The following is a 19,938-nucleotide window of genomic DNA, read 5'->3' on the forward strand; positions in this document are numbered from 1 at the left end:
GGGGATAACGCTGAGAAGGAAGAGTTTTCAGCTGCACACAAAACAGAAGACTGACTGCATTATACAGAAGGAGGAGAAACCGATATGTGAATTGTTTTTTTGTTTTTTTTTAAAGGGAACATGCTTTCCGATTATTATTATTAGACACATTTTAAAAACTGAAAACTGACCAAGTTATTTTGTGATCACCGGGTGCTGATAGATATGGTAATTATGCAAACATTAAATTACTAAAGTGTCTGAATCCTGTTCTGAAATAGTAGATTGTTTCCACTGACTCGTACATATCAGCTACAAGGGCCGACAGCCGGAGCCGAGAAAAACAATGCCTCTTTTCCAGCTTTCCAGCTGGAATGGAAAGTTGGCTCTGCCCACTACCTTTCCCATCTCCCCATGGTCTGGCATGGATGAGGCAGAGTTTGGCAGAGCGTTTCCCTCCTCTGATCATGTCTTCATTCCTTGGCATGGTGCTAATATGAGCTGCAATGGTGGCAAAATGGCTGCAGCCTCAGAAATGATTTTACACCACACATGGAGGAATGTGAACATTTCACTCAGTATAACAGTATGACTATCAAAGCGCTTCGTTTAATCCAGAAAGCAACGCTTAAAGACGTCTCGGATCCTTCGAGTAATAATTTAAGTTCCAAGACTTAAGTTTTGCTGCAGGGTTTAAATTGACTGGAATTAAATAAATTAATCCATTAAAAAAAGATTTTTACTCTTTTTACAATAAAATATACAGTAATAGTCAAAAGTAAGAGGTAGTTGAAGACTCGGTATTTTTTCTAAAGTAGCATAAAGACAATGTTTGGTTTGCAACCACTTAACACAATTGTAAAGTGCTCAACTTTGACTTTAGCACATCCAACATTTATTGTAGCTGTTTTGTAAAATCTCTTTTTTATTTTATAATAAAGAAACTATTCAAAAACACCAGTTTGCAAAAGCAGGCATTTCCATAAGTTATGGTTCAGTCAAATTTCACCATCTGATTGAAAGCCCATCCTGGTCTTTGCCTTTTATCAAGTTATTTAATGCTTCATACCACCGCTGGAAGGCAGGAAAAGGCTACAACTATAAAACTCTGGAGGAAGAGGAAGTGATAAAAATGAAATACGGTCCTCACAGAACTTTATAAAGGTTAAAGTCTCCTCCAGCTTTGATAGATCCATTGATCACTTTGAAGTATAGCAAGTAGCAACAGACAACCTAAAGCAGGGCTGTGGTATAGATCTATTTCCTGGGTTATTTTACAGAGCCTGTTTATAAATCAACAGAACCATCACCACTGTGCACTGAGGCCATGGGTGAAAGATTTTTAGTTCTTTTTTTTTTTCTTACTGTCTTTGATTTAATCTTGAGGTTTTTCGCTTTTATTTATGGGATAGACTTTAAAATGATGATTATTATTTGAAGTCACTCCTGCCTGGGCTGCTAGCTAGCATTTTGATCCTAAAAAATGCTTTTATTCAAATAATTGTTAGTATTACCCACGGACTTCCCAGCATTTAATAAGGCTCTGAATAAATTTAAGTGTCCACTTTTAGGCCAGTTTTTCACCAAAGCATCAATAATATTGTTTTGTGAAGACAAATTTGTTTTTCGGCTTTTCTTAGTTTCTCTTTGTACAAAACTTTTGTGGCAGAATTTGCATGAAACAAAACAGTTTTTTGTTTTCCAGAATGATGAGCTATTTGTTCTGACTGTAGGTGCATGATATATATGAATATGAGTGAGTTTTATCTTAAATACCTGCAGGATGTTTTGTGTACATGTGGACAAACGACATTCAGCGTTACAACACAAAACTAATCACCGCAAAACACTTTTTCTAAACTGATCTCATTGTAGTAGAAATGTTGCCATTGTCTTGTACTCAAAGGCTGTTTTGTTTTGTCTTCAATGGGCAATTACCTGAGGAGTTTTAAACATGGTGACAGCAACTGTTAGAAGAGGTAAAAGAGATGAACAAAACATTGTTTTTTGCAATAAACGATTGAGAAATTTAACACCGGCGAGGGAGACAAATTTATACTCCAACATGCGGCCAATTAAAATGATGTAAAATTGGATTTTCGTTGGTTAGTTTGGAATAACATTTAGGTTTAGTTAAGTTAGTCTAGCTGGTTCTGTGTTTTGTGTTTATCATCCTCTCTGATCCTTCTGTAGCTTGTGAAATATCATCATCAGTTAACACTTACGACAGCAGCATGACTTTTTAGTGTTGCACAGCTTTTCTATCAGCTGTTTTCATCATCTGACAACCTTAAAATAGAAAAAAATATCATCCATTTGGCTGTGGTATGGCTTTTTTCCTCAGGACTTGAGATATGCTGGGATGTTGAGTATATGAGTTCAGATAATAAGCTGTACAAGAACAACTGTTTCTTTGATTTTGATCTCTTTTTAAAAAGACAGAATAAACATTACACCATTTTACAGTCACACTTTTTTCAACACCATATTACAAAAATATTTGCTTGTCTAACTTCACACTTGTGACCTAAAAAAATTCTACAAGGATTAGGAGTGTGTTCCTGGGAATATGTGACTTCTTCCAGAAGTGCATTTGTAAGGTCAGACGCTGATGTTGGACTTAAAGCCTAAATCCTGGTTTTCATTCCATTTAATCTTGAATCTAATTTTGGGATGAAGGCACAACTCTCTGTAGGCCAATCAAGTTCTTCCACAGCTTAACTTGTTCATCCATGTCTTTGTAGACCTTCACTTTCTGCACTGGTTTATCTGAACAAGTTAAGACCCTGGTGATGGACCCTCTTGTTTGAACAAGAAGGTCCATCACCATGTTTTAGCAAATCTGCCATCTTTACCAAACATTACACTTGATATATTGCATATGGGCTCCTCGTATTCTGCTGGCAACTGCCAAACCCATACTCCAATGTTCAGATTGACTCATCCATTAGAGTAATTGACAGAAATGTGTGATTCATCAGTCCAGATAACACAACTACACTGCTTTAGTGTCCAGTGGCAGAGTGTTTACACCACTGCATTTGATGCTATCCATGTAAGGCTTGGGTTGCCCATAAAAAAGCCATTCCACAAAGCTGTCTACAAGCTGTTACTAAGCTAACCTGAAGGCCACATGAAGTTTGTAGCTATTAATTTTGCAAAAAGTTGGCAACCTGCATACACTGCACTTTAAAATTCACCAACCACACTAAGGGATTTACGTGATTTATCACTTTCTGGTTGAATTGCAGTTGCACGTGTCACCAATCGCTTCCACTTCATTAAAACTCCAATAACAGTTCACTGTGGAACATTGGGTAGCAAGGAAATTATGACTGTTGGCTTCCTATCATTTTACCTTGCTGGAATTCATTTAGCAGTTCTGAAGCGACCTGTTCTTCAACAAATGTTTGTAGAATCAGTCTGAGCGAAGAGGTGCTGAATTTCATATGTGGCTAAGAAACTGACTGGAGCACATGTATATCATCATTTGGTTTGATGAGCAAAAATCATTGGCAATTTACTGTATAAAGACTTATAAAACACTGACATGATTTCTATCCTCATTTTCAGAACATTTCGCTGTTTTGTCCCTCAGACTGTGAAAATTTGTAATGTATGAATCTTGCCAGGTACAGAAAACCCCCCAAAACACAAACTGATGTGTGACCATCTGACTAAAACCAAATTAAAGTCGACCATGACCAGGACATATGTTCCATCAGATTACATTGCTTCAGATTAAACCAATCAAAGGTTCACTGTGAGCTGTTCCTTGTATCTGTATTTATCATACACATATGAATCCATTTTATAATCTATGTCTGTGTATCTAACTGACACTGATATATTTCCAGACATTCACAGCAAGCACTGATCCGAATACACTTACAACAGAAGGCGGTATCTGATGTTTTTGGAATTTGAATTGAGTAAATTTAGTGTGAATTTTAAAGGGTGACTAAATAAAAAGAATTTGCAGGAAAAAAAAAACATACTCTCAATAAAAGAAACTTGCAATATATAACTGAATAGTAAAGATTTTGTCTGAGGCTGGCAGAAAGCAGAATCGTTTAAAACATGAGCAGTTTGTCTCTCTACTAGATGGGCCTGCAGCAGTCCCTGTGGCAGAGGACTTGAGAAGATAACAGGAAGGCAGGTCAGAGTCTGAGAGAGGTTCTGCACTCTAATTAAATCAGAACAAATTGGCTCAGCCAGGTGAGAGCCCTATGACAGAGCATTATTCTGAAAAGGAGGATTTTAGCATTCTTGTTTTTTTATTTTTGAATAAAATAATGCATGCAGTATGTTAAAAGAAATCAGCTGCATGTTTTGCAACAGTTTTTTTTTTTGTTTTTTACTGGCTATTCACCTCATTTCTTCATATTTTCATGTAGAAGTTTCACTAAATACATGTAGATGCAAAACACACCCATTAAGTCATGTTGATGGGAGCAAATTAAACCTACATTTTGCAACACAGTGTCATTATCCTCTCAGTTAGGATTCTAAACACAATTTAAAACTTTGGTTGTTTAGAATAAATATCTACCCACGTATCAGGACTACCTTAAGAGAAACAAGGATGAATCCTACCTTCTGTGACATCCTGGACCTATTTTTGTGAAGGTGGTGGGACAGCAGATTGTTTATTTAGTTGATGTTGTTTTGTTTTGTTTTTTGATGCCACCAGGTTGTTATGATTTGCTTTTTAATTTGATTTAATTTAATTTCTATATTACCTTTATTTTGTTGCGCAATCTGAGTAACAAACAGCTTTTTTCCATGAGAATGCAATGTTTCTTACTCTGAATGTACATAAATATGGGTGGACTTTACTCCATGCATTCCTATAATTAAATATGGACAGTCTTTGAGGTGAAATGCTATTTGCTTGGTAGAGCTATATTAGGAGTAGGTCTCTTCTTGTGTCTATATTCAGAATTAACGACGAACAAATGTAGTTTTGCATACATTCAGTGCCCGTAAAATAGCTGTGAATATGCCCGACAGTGCATTGAAATACAACACAATTCATAATTCATATTAATTAATCATGCAGGCTGTAAATACTGAAAACGTCACAGTGTGAGTAATGTTCAAAACATTGCGCCACAGAGCCAAATTCTTCACAAAATGATGCATTGTTATTTCCGAAATACAAGTTTGGACCTTTGGCACAAAAGCTGGTAGGTGGTACACGATAGGAGGACTTGTTTTTTCCTGTTGCTTACTACAAATTTAGATAAACCATCTGGTGTTGGTGCCTAACCATGGACTCCTTGCACATTTGGACCAGTCATACCAACAACATATGCTTCTGTCTCAGCGTCTGGCAGCCACACACCCATCACTGGGATGGGATGTGACATCACTCCGCTGCTCAGGTGTTAACTTGTGATTTCAATCAAAGGCACAAGGTGGTTTAATGAGCCAATATGGCAACTTGAAAAGAAAATTAATCAAAATTACATAGTGAATATTTTGTTAATCCAAATCCCCTGTTTTCAGACAGTAAGACTGTCTTGCTGATCATATCACTTATTGCACATTTTGAGTACGACCACAGGTTTGGTTGAGACTTACAGTTGATTTACAGAGTTTTCCATTCGACCTGACAGAACTTCAGATATTTCGCAAAGGAGAATGAGCAAAATGTCTTGTCTGTTTATCTGCAACACTCGTAGAGACAAAACCCAAAAGATTTAAATCTGTAACAGCGTCAAATGTTGGTTCTGTAAAGTACTGACTAATCAGGACTGCCTAGAGTGGTAAAGCTGAGATGCTTTGAACGTGTGAAGAGGAAGACACTGGATATATTGGACAATAAATATTAATAATGAAACTCCCAACAAAAAGGGGGGGGGAACAAAGACCACATTATTTATACCTCCCAGCCTCTACTGTGTGCTCGAAAACAAAGCATGTGTTGCAAAAGTTTCATCATCTATACACACACCGCTGGGGTTCATTTGTAAACTAAGCAAGAAGTCATTTAAATAGCTGGTTCCATAAACAAAAAGGCCCCAGATTGCTTCACATAACAGATCCCAATAAAGTATCCAACAACAAAAAATACAGAAGAACTAACCAAAACAAACACTCATGAACGCTCCAGTTCAGATAAAAGCTATTTGGATGCAAAATGTCTTCAGCTGCTTGTTGAAACCTCCACAGTCCAACTGGCACAAAAATAAAGACGGTGCATATCAAAGTCTGGAGGCTACTGTTTGGAAAGACTGGTATCCTGAAACAGCTGTGGCGGCCAATAAAAGGTTCTGATGAGATTACCTCCAACAATGAGATGAGTTGATGCTACATCAATCAAGAACATAAGAGAGTAAGTATCACTTTAAAGCTGTGAAGGTTAAGGCCAAGATTTTGATAGCAGTGGTGCAAATTCTGTGTAACAACTGAAGTTCCAGTTTCAAGACACAAATGCAGGTTTGTGTAAACTGTGGTTCCTGAGACAAAATTTATATGTAGGGGAAAATGCAAAAACAAGTAAGACAAGGATTGTTGTTTTTTTGTCTTCTGTTAATCACCTGGAACCAGGCGTTAGCATAGTTCAAGCAGCTCACATTCACAGATGCGGACAGGTATGTTGAGGTCTTAAGGGTTAATGGATGTAGTAATGGAGAACATGTTGAAGGCTGTTGAGCATAAGGGGGCAGGAATCTCGAAGGGCGACGCCTAATGGGAGCAGGTCAGAGAGGTATATCTGTGAAAACCAAAACCAAAAAACCCTTTACCAGACGAGCGATGGAAAATTAAAGAGAGAAAAAAAGAACGGAGTAAAAAACAGAAGCAGCTTGATGACTAAGGGGTGTGTGGGCGGACATGAAAGTGCTGAACACAAGCCCACGCCACCTTGGTCCTTCCAGGGTTTTTGCTAGACAGGAAGATGGATGGGCCCAACTCTAATAATAACTACACTCCACTTACCATGGCGCCAAAACTGCTAACACTGCAGCTGCCCCCTGATGCTACCTAAAACAACCACCTCCCACAATGTCGCCCACTTTGCTCCTGATGGGAACATTCTGTTTGGCAACACAGCGGTCGTGTGCTGGAAATCTCCAAACCATCAACTCTTTTACCCGCTAAATTAAGTAAATCTGAACGACACAGGTTACTTTCTTGGATCTAGCGTTGTGTGGTGCTGACAAGTCCGTACAACTGAATACAAGTCAGTGTGAGTCTGGGTAGAAGAGAGTGGAGTGGGGTGGAAATTAAACGGTACTTGCTTAAAGAAGCCAGGACAGAATATAACAGAATATAAGTAGAAGCGTACATACGGAGACAATCTGACAAAAAAATTAAAAAATACAAAATACAAAACACACAAAGAGGTGGTGAAAAAAAAGCTTTTTTTAAAATATGCAGAGGCATCAGTAAGGGAGTACCATTGTTCCTAATGAGGTGTGACAGCCCAGTATAAACTGGAATATGAAGTGAACCATGATTACAGAGGATTAGATAACAACCACTACGCAGCGCAGTCAGAAAGCTTTTCAGGCCTGGCCTTGTTTTCTCCCTCTCTTTCTCTGTGTGTAAATCCTCTGAGTGCCGCATTTCTGCTCACGCATAAAAATATACACGTGTGGAGGAGAGACGGGGGGAGCGCGAGAAAAACGGGTTGTATATAAGTGACTCCTCTGCCACTACAAGGAGCGAGGGCAGCGAATACACTGGAGATAGCCGTAAGGTCAGCTCCGCCTTCGCAGCGTTTCAGGCCATGATATGCAAACATGCCTGACAGAAGGTGCTTCATCACACAGCAGCAGCTTGAAGTCCTTTCTCTTGATTAATCCTCCCTGCTTGCTCCCTTCTTATAAACCACGATGCCAATTATGCAAAAAAAAACAAAAAAAAACTGCTGCAGATCCTCTTTATGTTACTATTTAGGGACTAAGCACTAAAACTGAATGGTTTCACAACTTTAAAATAACCGACACAGTTTCTAAAATAAACTAAAAAGAAAAAACACGTCAGTTAAATCTGCATTTATTTTTTATTTTTTTTTTTTTTTTATTGGCATATACCTTTTCTTCAGAGTGGTTAAATGAGAAAACTTGCTGACAGCAACTTATTCCCAAACTACCACTGAAAATAACTCCCACCTGTCACCCAATGAGCCATCACTGAGTTGATGAAACACCTGTACTGCGTTTGTGACACTCACTTTCAGAGCTATCATCATGCCTAGCCATTCACCATGCTAGCCTTTCTTGTGATGCTTCTGCCTCTGCCTCATGGAGCCAATGAGCCAGTTAACGCTGACTGGAAGAAGTGGGTGAGTTTGCGTATGTTCAGAGGTTGGGGCAGATGGATGCCAGCAGTGGGGCAAATCCACTTTCCCAGGTGGAGTCAGCAGAACAGCCAAAACATTTCTCATCTGTATAAATGTTCATTTTCATTTTCTGTGAATTGCAAACCAACTGCTGCTGTCGTTCTTCCTTTCAGCTTTCCTTCATTGTTCTGCTAGTCTATATATACATATATATATTAAAAAAAGGGTTCATTTCCTCTGCCCCATTTCCCCAAAGGTGAGTTTAGCAATCCTTCACCCTGGGAGATGGACTCCAGCTTCCTCCTATTAGCATTCTGAAAGTGAGCGCAGATATCGGCGTGGCGGCTCGCGCACATCGCTCTAACATTTAACTCGGGTGACACAAAAGCAATCAGTCAAAGGGGATACATGAACAGTTTCTTTATTTCTGTGCTTGATAGCATAAATGCAGATCTCTGGAGTTTCAAACGACTTAAAAACTCTGACATGATTACATCCAGTTAAGAAAGGAGTAAAGCATGTCCATTCTCCAGTAAACTTGTAATTTTAAAAATGTACAAATTGTTCAGCAGGAAATCCGAATTTTATTGAATGTTTAACTTACTCCAGTAAATAAATGCAAAAAGATACACAGAATGATGTATTTCAAGCAGTTTTGTAGGGCTACGTGTCAGTTTGTCTATGAGGATGTGCGTACGGTGTGGTGGAAGAGTATTTGTTTCCTGGTGTAATAATTATGTTATTGCTTTTTAGGAGCATTTGTGTGTTTCAGATAATCAAATAAAATTACCAGGCACAGTTGTCTAATGGTGTTTTCTTCCACTAAGGGGGGAAAAAACATGAAAAAGGAATTACCTTTTTGTTTAATTACAGATGAACTGTGACTAATTTTAGTTTAAAGTTTTTTGAAAAAGTTGTGTTTAATTTCAGCAGCAACATTCACTTACAGTAACTGTAGAATCAAGAAATCAACTCTGAAAACATGAAGAAGGCTAAAAGATTTCAAAAGCTTCATGCTCTAACGTAAAGACATTTAACAACGTTTAGGAAACAGCTTCACTGACATCTTTCTGTCTGCAAAGGGTTACAAGTCATTTTTAAGGCTCTGGGACTTCAGCAAAACACTTTGTGAGCCATTACCTACAAACACAGGAAAAAAATGGAACAGTGGTGATCGTTTGCAGGAATGGCCGACATACCTGAACTACTCCAAGTGCGTAGCCTCAAATAACACACAAGCTCATAAAAAAAAAACCAAAAAAAAAAAAAAACAGAACAACACAACGCTCAGTTCAGATCTCACGATTCAACAATAAGGAAGAGAAATATTGCAAGGTGAAGAAATATGAACACAGAGGCGCATCTCACAAAACACATCAAGTGTCTTTTTATCTATTTTAATAAAATCATCACTTAAAAACTACACTAAGTCTGAATGAAATTAAAATCCGGCTGATTATCATAAACAAATGGCAAAAAAAAAAAGTGGCAAAAAATGCATGTGTATTTCTGAGTCTTTAATCCACTCAAATTCTCATTTGGTTCTTGTTTTTAAAAAGCACTGAAGTTGCAGTTTGCATGACTATTCCACCCTGGAAAAAAAGTACGGTTAAAATAAATCCCCAAAAATATCATGGCATTAATGCCCATGATGAGGGATGAGTGCATGTAAAATTTCTTCCTGGCACTGAAAATGGAATTTCATTAAAGCTTAAAGAAAGTATGATTACGGTTATAACTCCTACTGGCATTTTATTTTTTTATGGGCAAATATTTTAGGCTAACGACTTTGATATGAAAGCATCCGCATTACATTGCACACACTTTGATTAAATTGAGCTCAATGATAAAATAACTCTAGCCCCTGTCCGTTAAGAGCGTCTATCTGCCTGCAGACCAAAAAACAAAAACAAAACAGACTCAATCTTCAGCCTTTAGCTTATTTTTCACAAACCGGTGGTCTTGCTTTAGCATCACTGTACCACAAAAATCACATCTTTAACAAACACTGACACATCTGTGTCAGCACAAAGAGCAATGGAAATTCATGCTACTACTGATCCTGATATAGAACAAGATTTAACTGGGCTGTACGAGGTGTGATACCAGCATACTGTGACAGTCTGCACTACCTGCTGTTGATGGTGCGTCTGTGAAATCCATCTGTTCCTGGCTAGGTCTGGCTAACTGGAGGGAACCAATGGAGTGAAGCCTGATTTGGTGTCAAACGGAGTCTTTGGATGTGTGTGCTGAAACCTGTGCTATAGCGTATGGAGTGTATGAGCATCTCAGAGGAAGTTTACACTAAGGTTTGACTCATATTTAATGGATAATGAATAGATTGTGCATGTGAAGGGAGAAAAAAAACTACCCAACGTTGCAAATTAAAAATGAAAGACTGCTGTGTCGTGATCTGACATCAATTTGCTAAACTGACCAAAGACTCAAAATATTATTTTCAGATTTAAGAATGACAAGTGATTCTGTCTCAGGTCATTGTTGAATTATTTACCATTTCTCAAAGACGTGACCATTAGAAACTGTTCTTCTGCTGTAGATAGATTTGTTTTAGTCCTGGCACTTCCTCAGACACCTAATTGTGCAAGGAGAGCATAGGTGGTTTTAAAACTAAACCTAAAATGCAACTTTATTGCAGCAGCAAAATCTGTTAAATTTTTACAAATTCAGAGAAAGATTATATGACCACTTATTTATGTACAATCTCTCTGGACTATCCAGAGTCATGACTTCCTCTCCTTTTCATGGAGCTGTTCAGCATGATGCTGGTCGGGAACCTGTGACATAAATGCAAGGTTGATTTTGTGTTTGTTGGAATATTCTGGCTTATCATGAAGCCCATGGTAACCAAATTTAATTTAGTGTCAGAAGCTGCCATATTGTCATTTAAAATGTCCTGCAAAAGTCACAAAGGTTTGTAGAAGAAAGCTAAGCCTAAAGTGTCATAGAGATTTAAAACGTTTTCTATGATGGATTTGCATTTTCCGCGCAGAACTGTTGGGGTGTTTTATAGTCTGATTTCCTGGTTGATATGCAAAGTAAAAGTGTTTTTCATGAATTGTTGAGCATACCGCCCTAACAGTTGGGATGTGCAGTACACAAGAGCATATATGGCTCATGTGTACTACGGCTGTTCAAGTGAAGTTAAAAGAAATTCTGCCAACATTTGCAAAACATATGGTCAGCTGAAATTGCCAGCATACGTTCCTGGTTACATCTAGTCTGCTGACATGATCAATCAATAATGCTCATCCACTTCATGACCCCGACCAGCCAACTTCTTTAAAATTTCTGCAAAGGCCAACACAAGCTGAGCACTGCTGTCTCGTCAGGTTTCTTCAGAGCCCTGCTGACGATGAAGCGATCAGTAACATTTGCTTTGCATCAGTCAGGTTCTGTACTGGGACATTAAAAGATAGCCTCTTCTTCAACAAAGTGTGTGTGTGCGTGTCTGAGTAGGACAGGTTGGAGATGACTGGCATGCCACTCCTGTCGTTTGCCTAAAAGTCTGATGTTTGAGTCATTGTAACTGCCTTAAGGAATGATGACAGGCTCTGAACGCTACTTGAGCTCAGTAAGCTGTTTCACTGTAATTAATAGAACCTGTCATGTAGGAAAATGCTGCCTTTTTAACCCACCACATGCAAGAGAAATTAATCAAACACATTTGTCTTCATTAAATTAATACACTAGATTTGTTTACAGACTTATGAATGTTTAATGCTGGATAGTATTTTTGGAAAATGTCGCCAACCTTCAGGGACCCTGGAATTGTTCTGCATTCTATAAGGAAGAGTTTCTTAAACCATGTATAGCATCTAATACCAGGTATTTAACTACCAGGATAAAAGTACTAACTAAAAAAACATAAAAGCAATTAACCAAAACTGAACCCAGAGCTCATGACGATGTGCTGGGGCGAAAGAATTTGCAGCTTTGTGGCGTAGGGGTTGTGCTTAAAATAGTAAACCATGCAGACAGCTAAAGAAGATGTGCTTGTCATAGAAAAAGCTGCTTTTTAGTTATTTTCATACACTAAGAACACAAAGAACACCAAATGTTTACTAGTCTCACTGGTCTGAAAAATAGTAAACCAGAGTTCACATTGTAAAAACAAATGAACTAAAGGAGAATCTGAAGGTTGAGAAATTAACTCTTCTAAAGCTCCATGACAATGACTTTTAGTGCATGTGGGTCTTATTTAAGTTAAAATTTGAAGCACAGTTTACAGCCGCTTACAGAATCTTGCAAAAGTATTCATCCCTCTGAACACATTCACATCTCTTTCAGCTTAAAATGTTAACTTTGATATATTTCATCCCGATTTTATATGATAGACTAACGCAAATATACTTCACAGTTGAAAAGAGAGCAAAACAAGGAACTTTTTTATTTTTATTAATAAAAATCTTAATAGTTAATTTAGTTTCCCAGAGCAAATACTTGTTGCAGTCACAGCATCACGTCTTTTGGTTCACGCCTCCATGTTTGCTTTTCATACACACCTTTTAGGTTTTTTCCCATTCTTCTTTGAGAAATAGTTCAAATTCAGTCAGAATAGCTGGAAAGCGTCATATAAGTCTTGCCGCAAATTCTCAATACATTTTAGGCTTGGACTTTGACTCTGCCATTCTAAGAAGTTAATATACTTTGATCTAAGCTGCTTTATTTTACTTTGACAGGACGGCTGAGATTGTTGCTCTGCTAACGAGTTAAATCTAAACAGGTGTTTTGAAGCCTTTAACAAGTGTTTCTACAGGATTTTGCCATTTTTGCTCTTGCATGTAAGGTTGATTTTCTAAAAATGTTGGAAAAAGTTAAAATGAGCAAATTGCTATATTAAATACCACGCCTTTATGTAACCTGTCTGCGGCCAAATGCGTCCAGAGTCCTGAATGCCTCCCGCATGTTGCCAGTGACTTACCCTTCCCTGATTTCATCTTCGTCTGCGTTGGAGAGCAGCTGCGAGCCGGCCAGTGAGAGGTCCAGAGCTGCGAGGGGCAGATCTCTGTAGCCAAAGCTCACCAGCTGGACCGGAGGAGCCAGGCGCTGGTTCTCATCCTCCACCGGCTGGGAGATGATCTCCAAGTCTGACAGACCTTCCTGCTCCACTTCTCTAGTTATATGCCAAACCCAGCAACAGATGGGCCGAACATGTACACACAGGCAGACATAAGACAGAAAAAAGATTTAGAAAACGAAGATTTATTTTAGAAACATGTACAAATATGTCAAATCGGTAACGTCGGTTTTTGGACCTGGCAGATGGGGAAATTCAAATTAAAACATGTGGCTGACTGAAAATGAAATTGCAAACTTAAGACCTTAATTTTGGGGATTTTATTTAGTGGTTTAGCATGTTATTAAAAACCAGCTTAAAACAGCTAAAATGGAAGAGTAAGAGGACATGAACTGTCAAGATCATTTCAGTCCTGCACATTTACAAACTTATCTTTTGTTAATGACACAAATTTAAGTTAATTGGAAATCAAAACAGGCTGAGAAAGCTGTTGAACTTTCATATCAGGAAAATGTTAGAATCTTTTTCATCATTATTTTAACTACTGGGGTTATTACTGTTATGATTTTTCTGTGTTTGTTTGTTTGTTCTGGATCTCGCAAAACATAAAGTAATGCTTAAGCTATTTTACTGTACTGTATGTCAGGTTTTGTTTAAAAAAATAGTTTAATAACTAATGATGAGGGGGAAAAAAACAATAAAAATGTAAGCAAATGTTAAAAGAAATAGATAATTTAGAAGGAAATGTTAAAATGTTATTATTATTCACATTTGCCATAATTACGTAAGAGCTTCGAACAATTTATCAGCAGAATGCAAACGTCTCCATGAGCAAATGTACACCCTTGTAAGGCTGTTCTTCAAGCAAGATGTGTGAACAGATCACCACTGTCTAGCTGTAGTGAAGCAGCATGTACCCCGGCGTGCCCACAAGCCCCAGTTGAGTAAAAGCCGGGCCATCTCAGTAGAGCGTGGAGGTGGAAATAAATGCTGAGTGCAGCTGCAGACTGACTGTGTGTGCCCTGTGGTGGGTATTTTTAGACCAGAGCAGATGCTGGTGTATCATGCCTGCTGTGACGTCATTGCCTCTCCCTTTGTCAGCTGAGTGAATCCCCACTCTCCTTCAAATGTCAAAGGGAGTCTAGAAAAAGGTGGGTCTGGAGGGGAAACGAGAGTAAGGGAGGGAGGGAAGGACAGGAGGGGGTTACACAACACAAAAGAGGGTGGAAACCAAGAAGAGACACCAGGAAAGGACATAAGGATGGAGACGAGAAAAGAAAGACTCAAATGGATTAATGGAAAGAGCTTAAAGTAAGACAGAAAACTTCCACGGTAAACGGAACTGGAGATGGTAAGAGATGGCTGCCACAACATGGGCTGCAAAATAAAAATGCTTAACCTAAAATCAAACCAAGCACAACTAGTGACAGTAAAGTGTATGAAAGAAAGCTAATGGTGTGTTTTTCGAAATGATGCATAAAGATACACCTTTTATACAGAGTCACTTCAGCACAGCGCGACGTAACACACCCATAGCAACCACACATTTTTATGGGATTTATTGGATTTTCTTTTCCTGATAGTTCAATTGCAAGTAGTCCACTGTTTTGGCGTGGAAGGAAAATGACACGCGATTTTTCAAATAAAAGTTTTAAAATTAAATTATGAAATTATTTTTCTAAGCTATTTATGAACTTGGTGCTTACTGAAAGCAACTGGTTGAACCAGAGAGAAGAGAGCTGAAAACAAATATATGTCTCACTTTCTAACTGTGTAAATTCACTTCAAACCTATATGTTATTTTGTGTTGTCTATTGCATAAAAATTCCAATACTTTGGTGAATATCCTCAATAATTTGGCAATATTCACATTTGTGAATGTCACCAAATTATTTCCCAAAGTGAAAGCAAAACATAAACAGAAAAAGCAATAAATGCACAAATGTATACATTTAAATTCCTGCTGGAACTGAATTGGAAGACTGCATTGTTAGTTTAAACTTATATAACATTTTTTAAAGCCTAACTGAGACAAATAAATGTACAACTTTCATCTAATTTTTTAACACCCTTCAGAAATGATTTATTCTTGTTGGCAAGTAACTGCATTTATCAGGTTCAGCATTTAATGTAATTTTGTTTTAGCAACACAATTTAATTGTTTTTATATTTTATGCACACTTTTACTTGACTTTACTGGTGATTTGTTATTGTCCTTTAGTTTGTACATCACTTTGGTCAACTTAGGTTGGTTTGGTTTATTAATTTCCTACTTTAAGAAGCAAGCAGCTCTTACAAAAATGTCGTGACATGTCCTGTGAAATTCCAGGTTTCGAATGTGTATAAAAGTACAGAAATGACTTTTCTTTATCCGATTTGAAAAATAACATGTAGCATTAACACGATTTAAAAGAAAGAAATGGGGTTAACCTATTTGAGAGTGGTTTGTCACTGCCTGACGTAAAACAGAATTGCTTTTTTCACTTTCAAAAAACTGTTATTGTATTTCAGTCTCAAGAGTTGCAGCTCTCATTTCAAGTTTGACAGGGATATTTCCCTTGGCAAGAAGGGCCCAACACTTTCTGAAGATTCATATCTTCTATATATTCAAAACACAAGACACCAGAGGCTGAGATGCTGTTGACTCGTAGACAGAAGCACAATATGCATTACATGTCTGAGGCTAATAAAACCAGTTTTTAAGCTCCAGGCTTTCTCTCTTTTTGAAAAAGTACATATGCATGCAATTGTAACAGTGAGCTTGAGATGAGCCAGCAAGAAGATTATGTTTAGCTTCACAAAGACAAGAGAGCATCTGATTGTCTGTGCAGCATCATCAATACCAATTTAATTCTGAAAAAGGTGACACTCTGTAGTAGCCAACAAGCAAAGGGAATGCAATGTAGTCCTTTGTTTTCCACTACAATTCATTTACTGTAAGTGACAACGAACAAGCACAGTGTTGTTTTCTGGAAATGTCGGCATCTCGCAAAAACAAGATTCTGCAGAGAAGAATTGATCCGCTAAGACTGTGGATATGCGATGTTCTGCTACAGTGTGTAGGCCTGAAAGATGTTGTTTTCTCCACACCTCTCCTACAAGCAACATCTCATCCATACCACCTCGCATTCACAGCACAGCAGCAGGCTTTGGCTCGATTCCCAAGCAATCAGAAGCGCGCACATAACTGTTCATGACAGACACAAGCTGTCCTGCGCTCACCAGCGCGCAGCTTGCAGCGATGCGGACGTACTTCTCTGCCTGGCTGACAGTCAAGATGTCAGGAGAAAGTGCTGACCTTGGCATGGGTTTGTAAAATATTCAGGGATTTTTTTTGGATCTTAAGTAATGAAATTATCAGTGCATCTTAGCTATCGTTCATTCAGTTATTTAGATTAGAGTGTGTTCATATTTTCTAACTTAAATAAGTGAAGTAATTTGTTTCTTTACGTTTATCTTCCATCATAGTGCAACAAAAAGACTTAAAAAAACTATAAAAAAGCAGAAGGTAAAGTTGCAACAAAAAGTTGCATCGATTTAACAACCTCTTGCAAGAAGGCATTACAGGCCCTGAACAAAACTTCAGTCTACATTATTGAAATTTAATGACCAACATCAAGTGAGTCAAAATTGAGAAGTGAAAAGAAAACAAAAATTTTTTTCTCATATACGCTGTAATCAAAATCTGAAAAGTGTAGCATTAACTTTGATTAACACTGAAAATAATGCAGCACAACTAATTGTTTTCAGAAGTCAGTATAGACGAACTGTGTCAAATTTAAAAAAAAACAGGGTTAGGTAAAACACATGATGGAAGAAGTGGAGGTGGTTGAGGAGCAACAACCGGATTTGAATATATGGTGGTGGCAGTATCATGCTGAGGAAGTTTTTTTTCTTCAACGGGGATTAGAAACTCATCAGACAAAATGGGAGTCCAGGTGTAGATTTCAAAATGGGTCAAAAATTCACCTTAGCATATGGCCAGAGTTACAACAGAACGGTTTAATCTAAATTATGTATATACATGTTAAATCACATTGAGACTTTTTGGCAAATTCTTAATATAGATGTTCTTTATACAAGTAGACAGAGCTTTGATTGAATAAAGATATCCATCAATTCTAATATTTTAATTTGTAAAAGAATAAATAAATAAATAAAATAAGGTGTCTTTTTTTTCCTAATTGACAGCTATGTTGCACTTTGTTATCATGAATCAAATCAAATTTCAAGTCATAACATGACAAACTGTTAAACAGTTCCAGGACCCTAAATCATTTTAAAATGTATTGCTTATATTATTAACAAACCTGAGAAACAAAGACTCTTACTCTTGTCTGTCTGCACTCGGTACCTTTTAAACAAATACTGACCTTAGTTGGCGTTTTTATGTAACAAAAATGGGCGATGGGAAAATTCTGAATGATTAATTCTAGAAGGGAACGAAAAAAGCTTCAACTGCAGAAGAGCAGCCACAGGACAGAGGTGATATTCAGGGGAGTAGGTTGCCCTAAGGGCGGCAGATAAAATTAAATGGTGGACTGTCATGTTGTGGGTCAGGTAGGAAAGGTTATTACGCGCCAAAATATGCTTAGGGGATTTTACTGGCCATAAGAGAAGGTCATGGAAGTAACTGGGGGGCTGGAGCACCGAAGCATGTTCTCTCTCTGAATGTTAGCAACCCTGCCTTCTTTCTACATAACTCACAAGAGACAAAGGGAACAAGAATAAGCTTTGTTGTTTGCTTAAAACTTTAGCTTTTTTCACTGCACTGCAGAACTTCAATGAGTTTTAAAGCTAATGGCTAGCCAGGACAGAACCAAGACAAAAGTGATTCGTCTCAAAATGACTTGAGTCCCAGAAATGCTATCACAGATAATGTGAGCAGCATTTTATGGTCCTTTAGAGCTCTGTCCTGTTTGTATTAAATGCTCTATTACAATTCTTGGAGTGTAGTGATGGCCTTCCCAAATCCACAGAGATGAACACAAAATTTACAGAGTAAAAAAAAAAGAATATTTCACAGCACTCAGCGATATGTTCGGCGCCACACATTTCCAATGGGAAGGTCGTTGCTACGAACTGTAGACCAACATGACTCTCTCAGAAAATAACCATGAGATTCTATCTAAATAGCCAACTAATTTAAACTATGTTTTATGTGTGGAAGATTCGTAAGACACATTTTGCATGAGCTGCTGTGAAGTGTTTGAAACTAGAGATGTTTTAAGTTGAACTAGCAGGGAAAAGTTAATGGTCAGACTCTCATTATCAATGCAAGACGTAGGTGAAAAATTAATGCAGCACTGGATGTAAAAACATCTTGTTGCACTGCAGAAGCTTATCGAAACAATAATGAAGCAAATATGTACTATAATCAAAGCTAAGGGTGGACAAATATAACTTCAGTGTGTGACCTTTTTGTTTTTTTTTGTTGTTTTTGATGCTGACTGTTTTCAAGGGGGCAAAAAGTGTATTTTGCAAAAAGGACTGGTCAAAGTTTCAGTATAGATGTAATCTAAGATATGGATGCAAATTTGTGTGTGAAATGCTTAAAATAAATCTAGCAAAATTTAACTTTTGTCAAGCGACTTAAGGTTAATTAAATATGGGTAAATTGAAAAATGGTTTGAATTACTATTTCAACGTAAAGCTTATATCAACAAACTTAATCTCCTGACTGCTTGTTACTTCCTTTCTAAACGTCTAACAGGATCTTTGTCAGGATTTCCTCTGACAACAGGAACCATCTTAAACATCTCGGTCAACTTAACAGACCACAGGCAGGCGTGAGACAATGAGAATGTTTCAGGGCAGTTTTTGAAGATCAAAAGCTCACATCAAACCTGGTCAGAGTACGAAGAACAAAGCAGATGTCCCTTGCTCCCACCAGGTGCAGAGGAAAAAATTTAGAGAAGCTGGACACCACCGGGCATAACAGATTTACCTCAGAGGAGTCAGAGACAACCAACAGCTCGCTGCGTTTTACTTGTATCCAATAGGAAGACGCCATGCCTCCGTCAGATGCCTGGCTCTAGCTCTGGCACTGAGGCACGCTCCTTCTCTCACCTCTAATCAAGTGTAACTTATATCTGTAATTCCCGCTAAGCATGGTCATGGATTTGAACAGTCTGTGTTTAACATAGTTAATGTTGTAGCATCTGTCACTTTAACAGAATTTAGGAAGCGCCTCAGGTTATTCACTAGAAAAGCCAATTCTGTTTCCAGAGAAACTTCCATTACTTCTTGCCAGCAGATATTAATGAAGTCTGCCAAGCACAGTAGCTCATTAACAATATAACAGATTAACCTGTGATGAATTGGCAAACTGCACAATAGACTGTTCTGGCCCTGGAGTGACCAGTGTTTTATCTAACCTTTACAGATAGAAGCGGCAGAAGACACAGGAGACCCAGAGAGCCCCGTGGTGCAGGGCGAAGACGGAGCGGAAAGGTCCGCAGACCTTTTTGCACAGCCTCAGTGTCAGATAATGCCAAATAATTACACAGTATTTCAATATCCTGAGATTTGAATCCTCCAAGACGAAACAACTGAAAAGACGGACTACTCATGCTTTTTTTTTTTTTTTTGCATTTTGACATACAGAGCATCACAAAGTTATAAAATA

At 37.9% G+C, this 19,938-nt stretch overlaps 1 protein-coding gene and 2 long non-coding RNA genes across 6 annotated transcripts in view; 1 reads left to right on the plus strand and 2 right to left on the minus strand.

Moving 5' to 3' along the window:
• LOC103149888 (transmembrane protein 266-like) overlaps nucleotides 1-19,938 on the minus strand; it is a 39,110-nt gene that overhangs the window by 12,524 nt on the left and 6,648 nt on the right. For 3 of the 4 annotated variants that reach the window (XM_016680262.1, XM_016680261.1, XM_007569245.2), the window contains exon 5: nucleotides 13,215-13,406. The exons of the other annotated variant lie outside the window; for it this stretch is intronic. In XM_016680262.1, coding sequence (XP_016535748.1) covers nucleotides 13,215-13,406 — 192 coding nt within the window. The remainder of the gene's footprint in view (nucleotides 1-13,214; nucleotides 13,407-19,938) is intronic. 4 annotated transcript variants of the gene reach the window in all.
• LOC107838303 (uncharacterized) lies at nucleotides 113-2,877 on the minus strand. Its single transcript, XR_001664370.1, has 2 exons — nucleotides 2,807-2,877; nucleotides 113-2,765 (listed from the first exon to the last, which is right to left on the minus strand). It is a non-coding gene; the product is annotated as an uncharacterized LOC107838303 (long non-coding RNA).
• LOC107838302 (uncharacterized) lies at nucleotides 2,680-7,290 on the plus strand. The gene is made up of 2 exons (XR_001664369.1): nucleotides 2,680-2,756; nucleotides 2,795-7,290. It is a non-coding gene; the product is annotated as an uncharacterized LOC107838302 (long non-coding RNA).

The sequence above is a fragment of the Poecilia formosa genome, unplaced genomic scaffold (assembly GCF_000485575.1).
Source record: "Poecilia formosa unplaced genomic scaffold, Poecilia_formosa-5.1.2 Scaffold238, whole genome shotgun sequence".
Classification (NCBI taxonomy): domain Eukaryota; kingdom Metazoa; phylum Chordata; class Actinopteri; order Cyprinodontiformes; family Poeciliidae; genus Poecilia; species Poecilia formosa.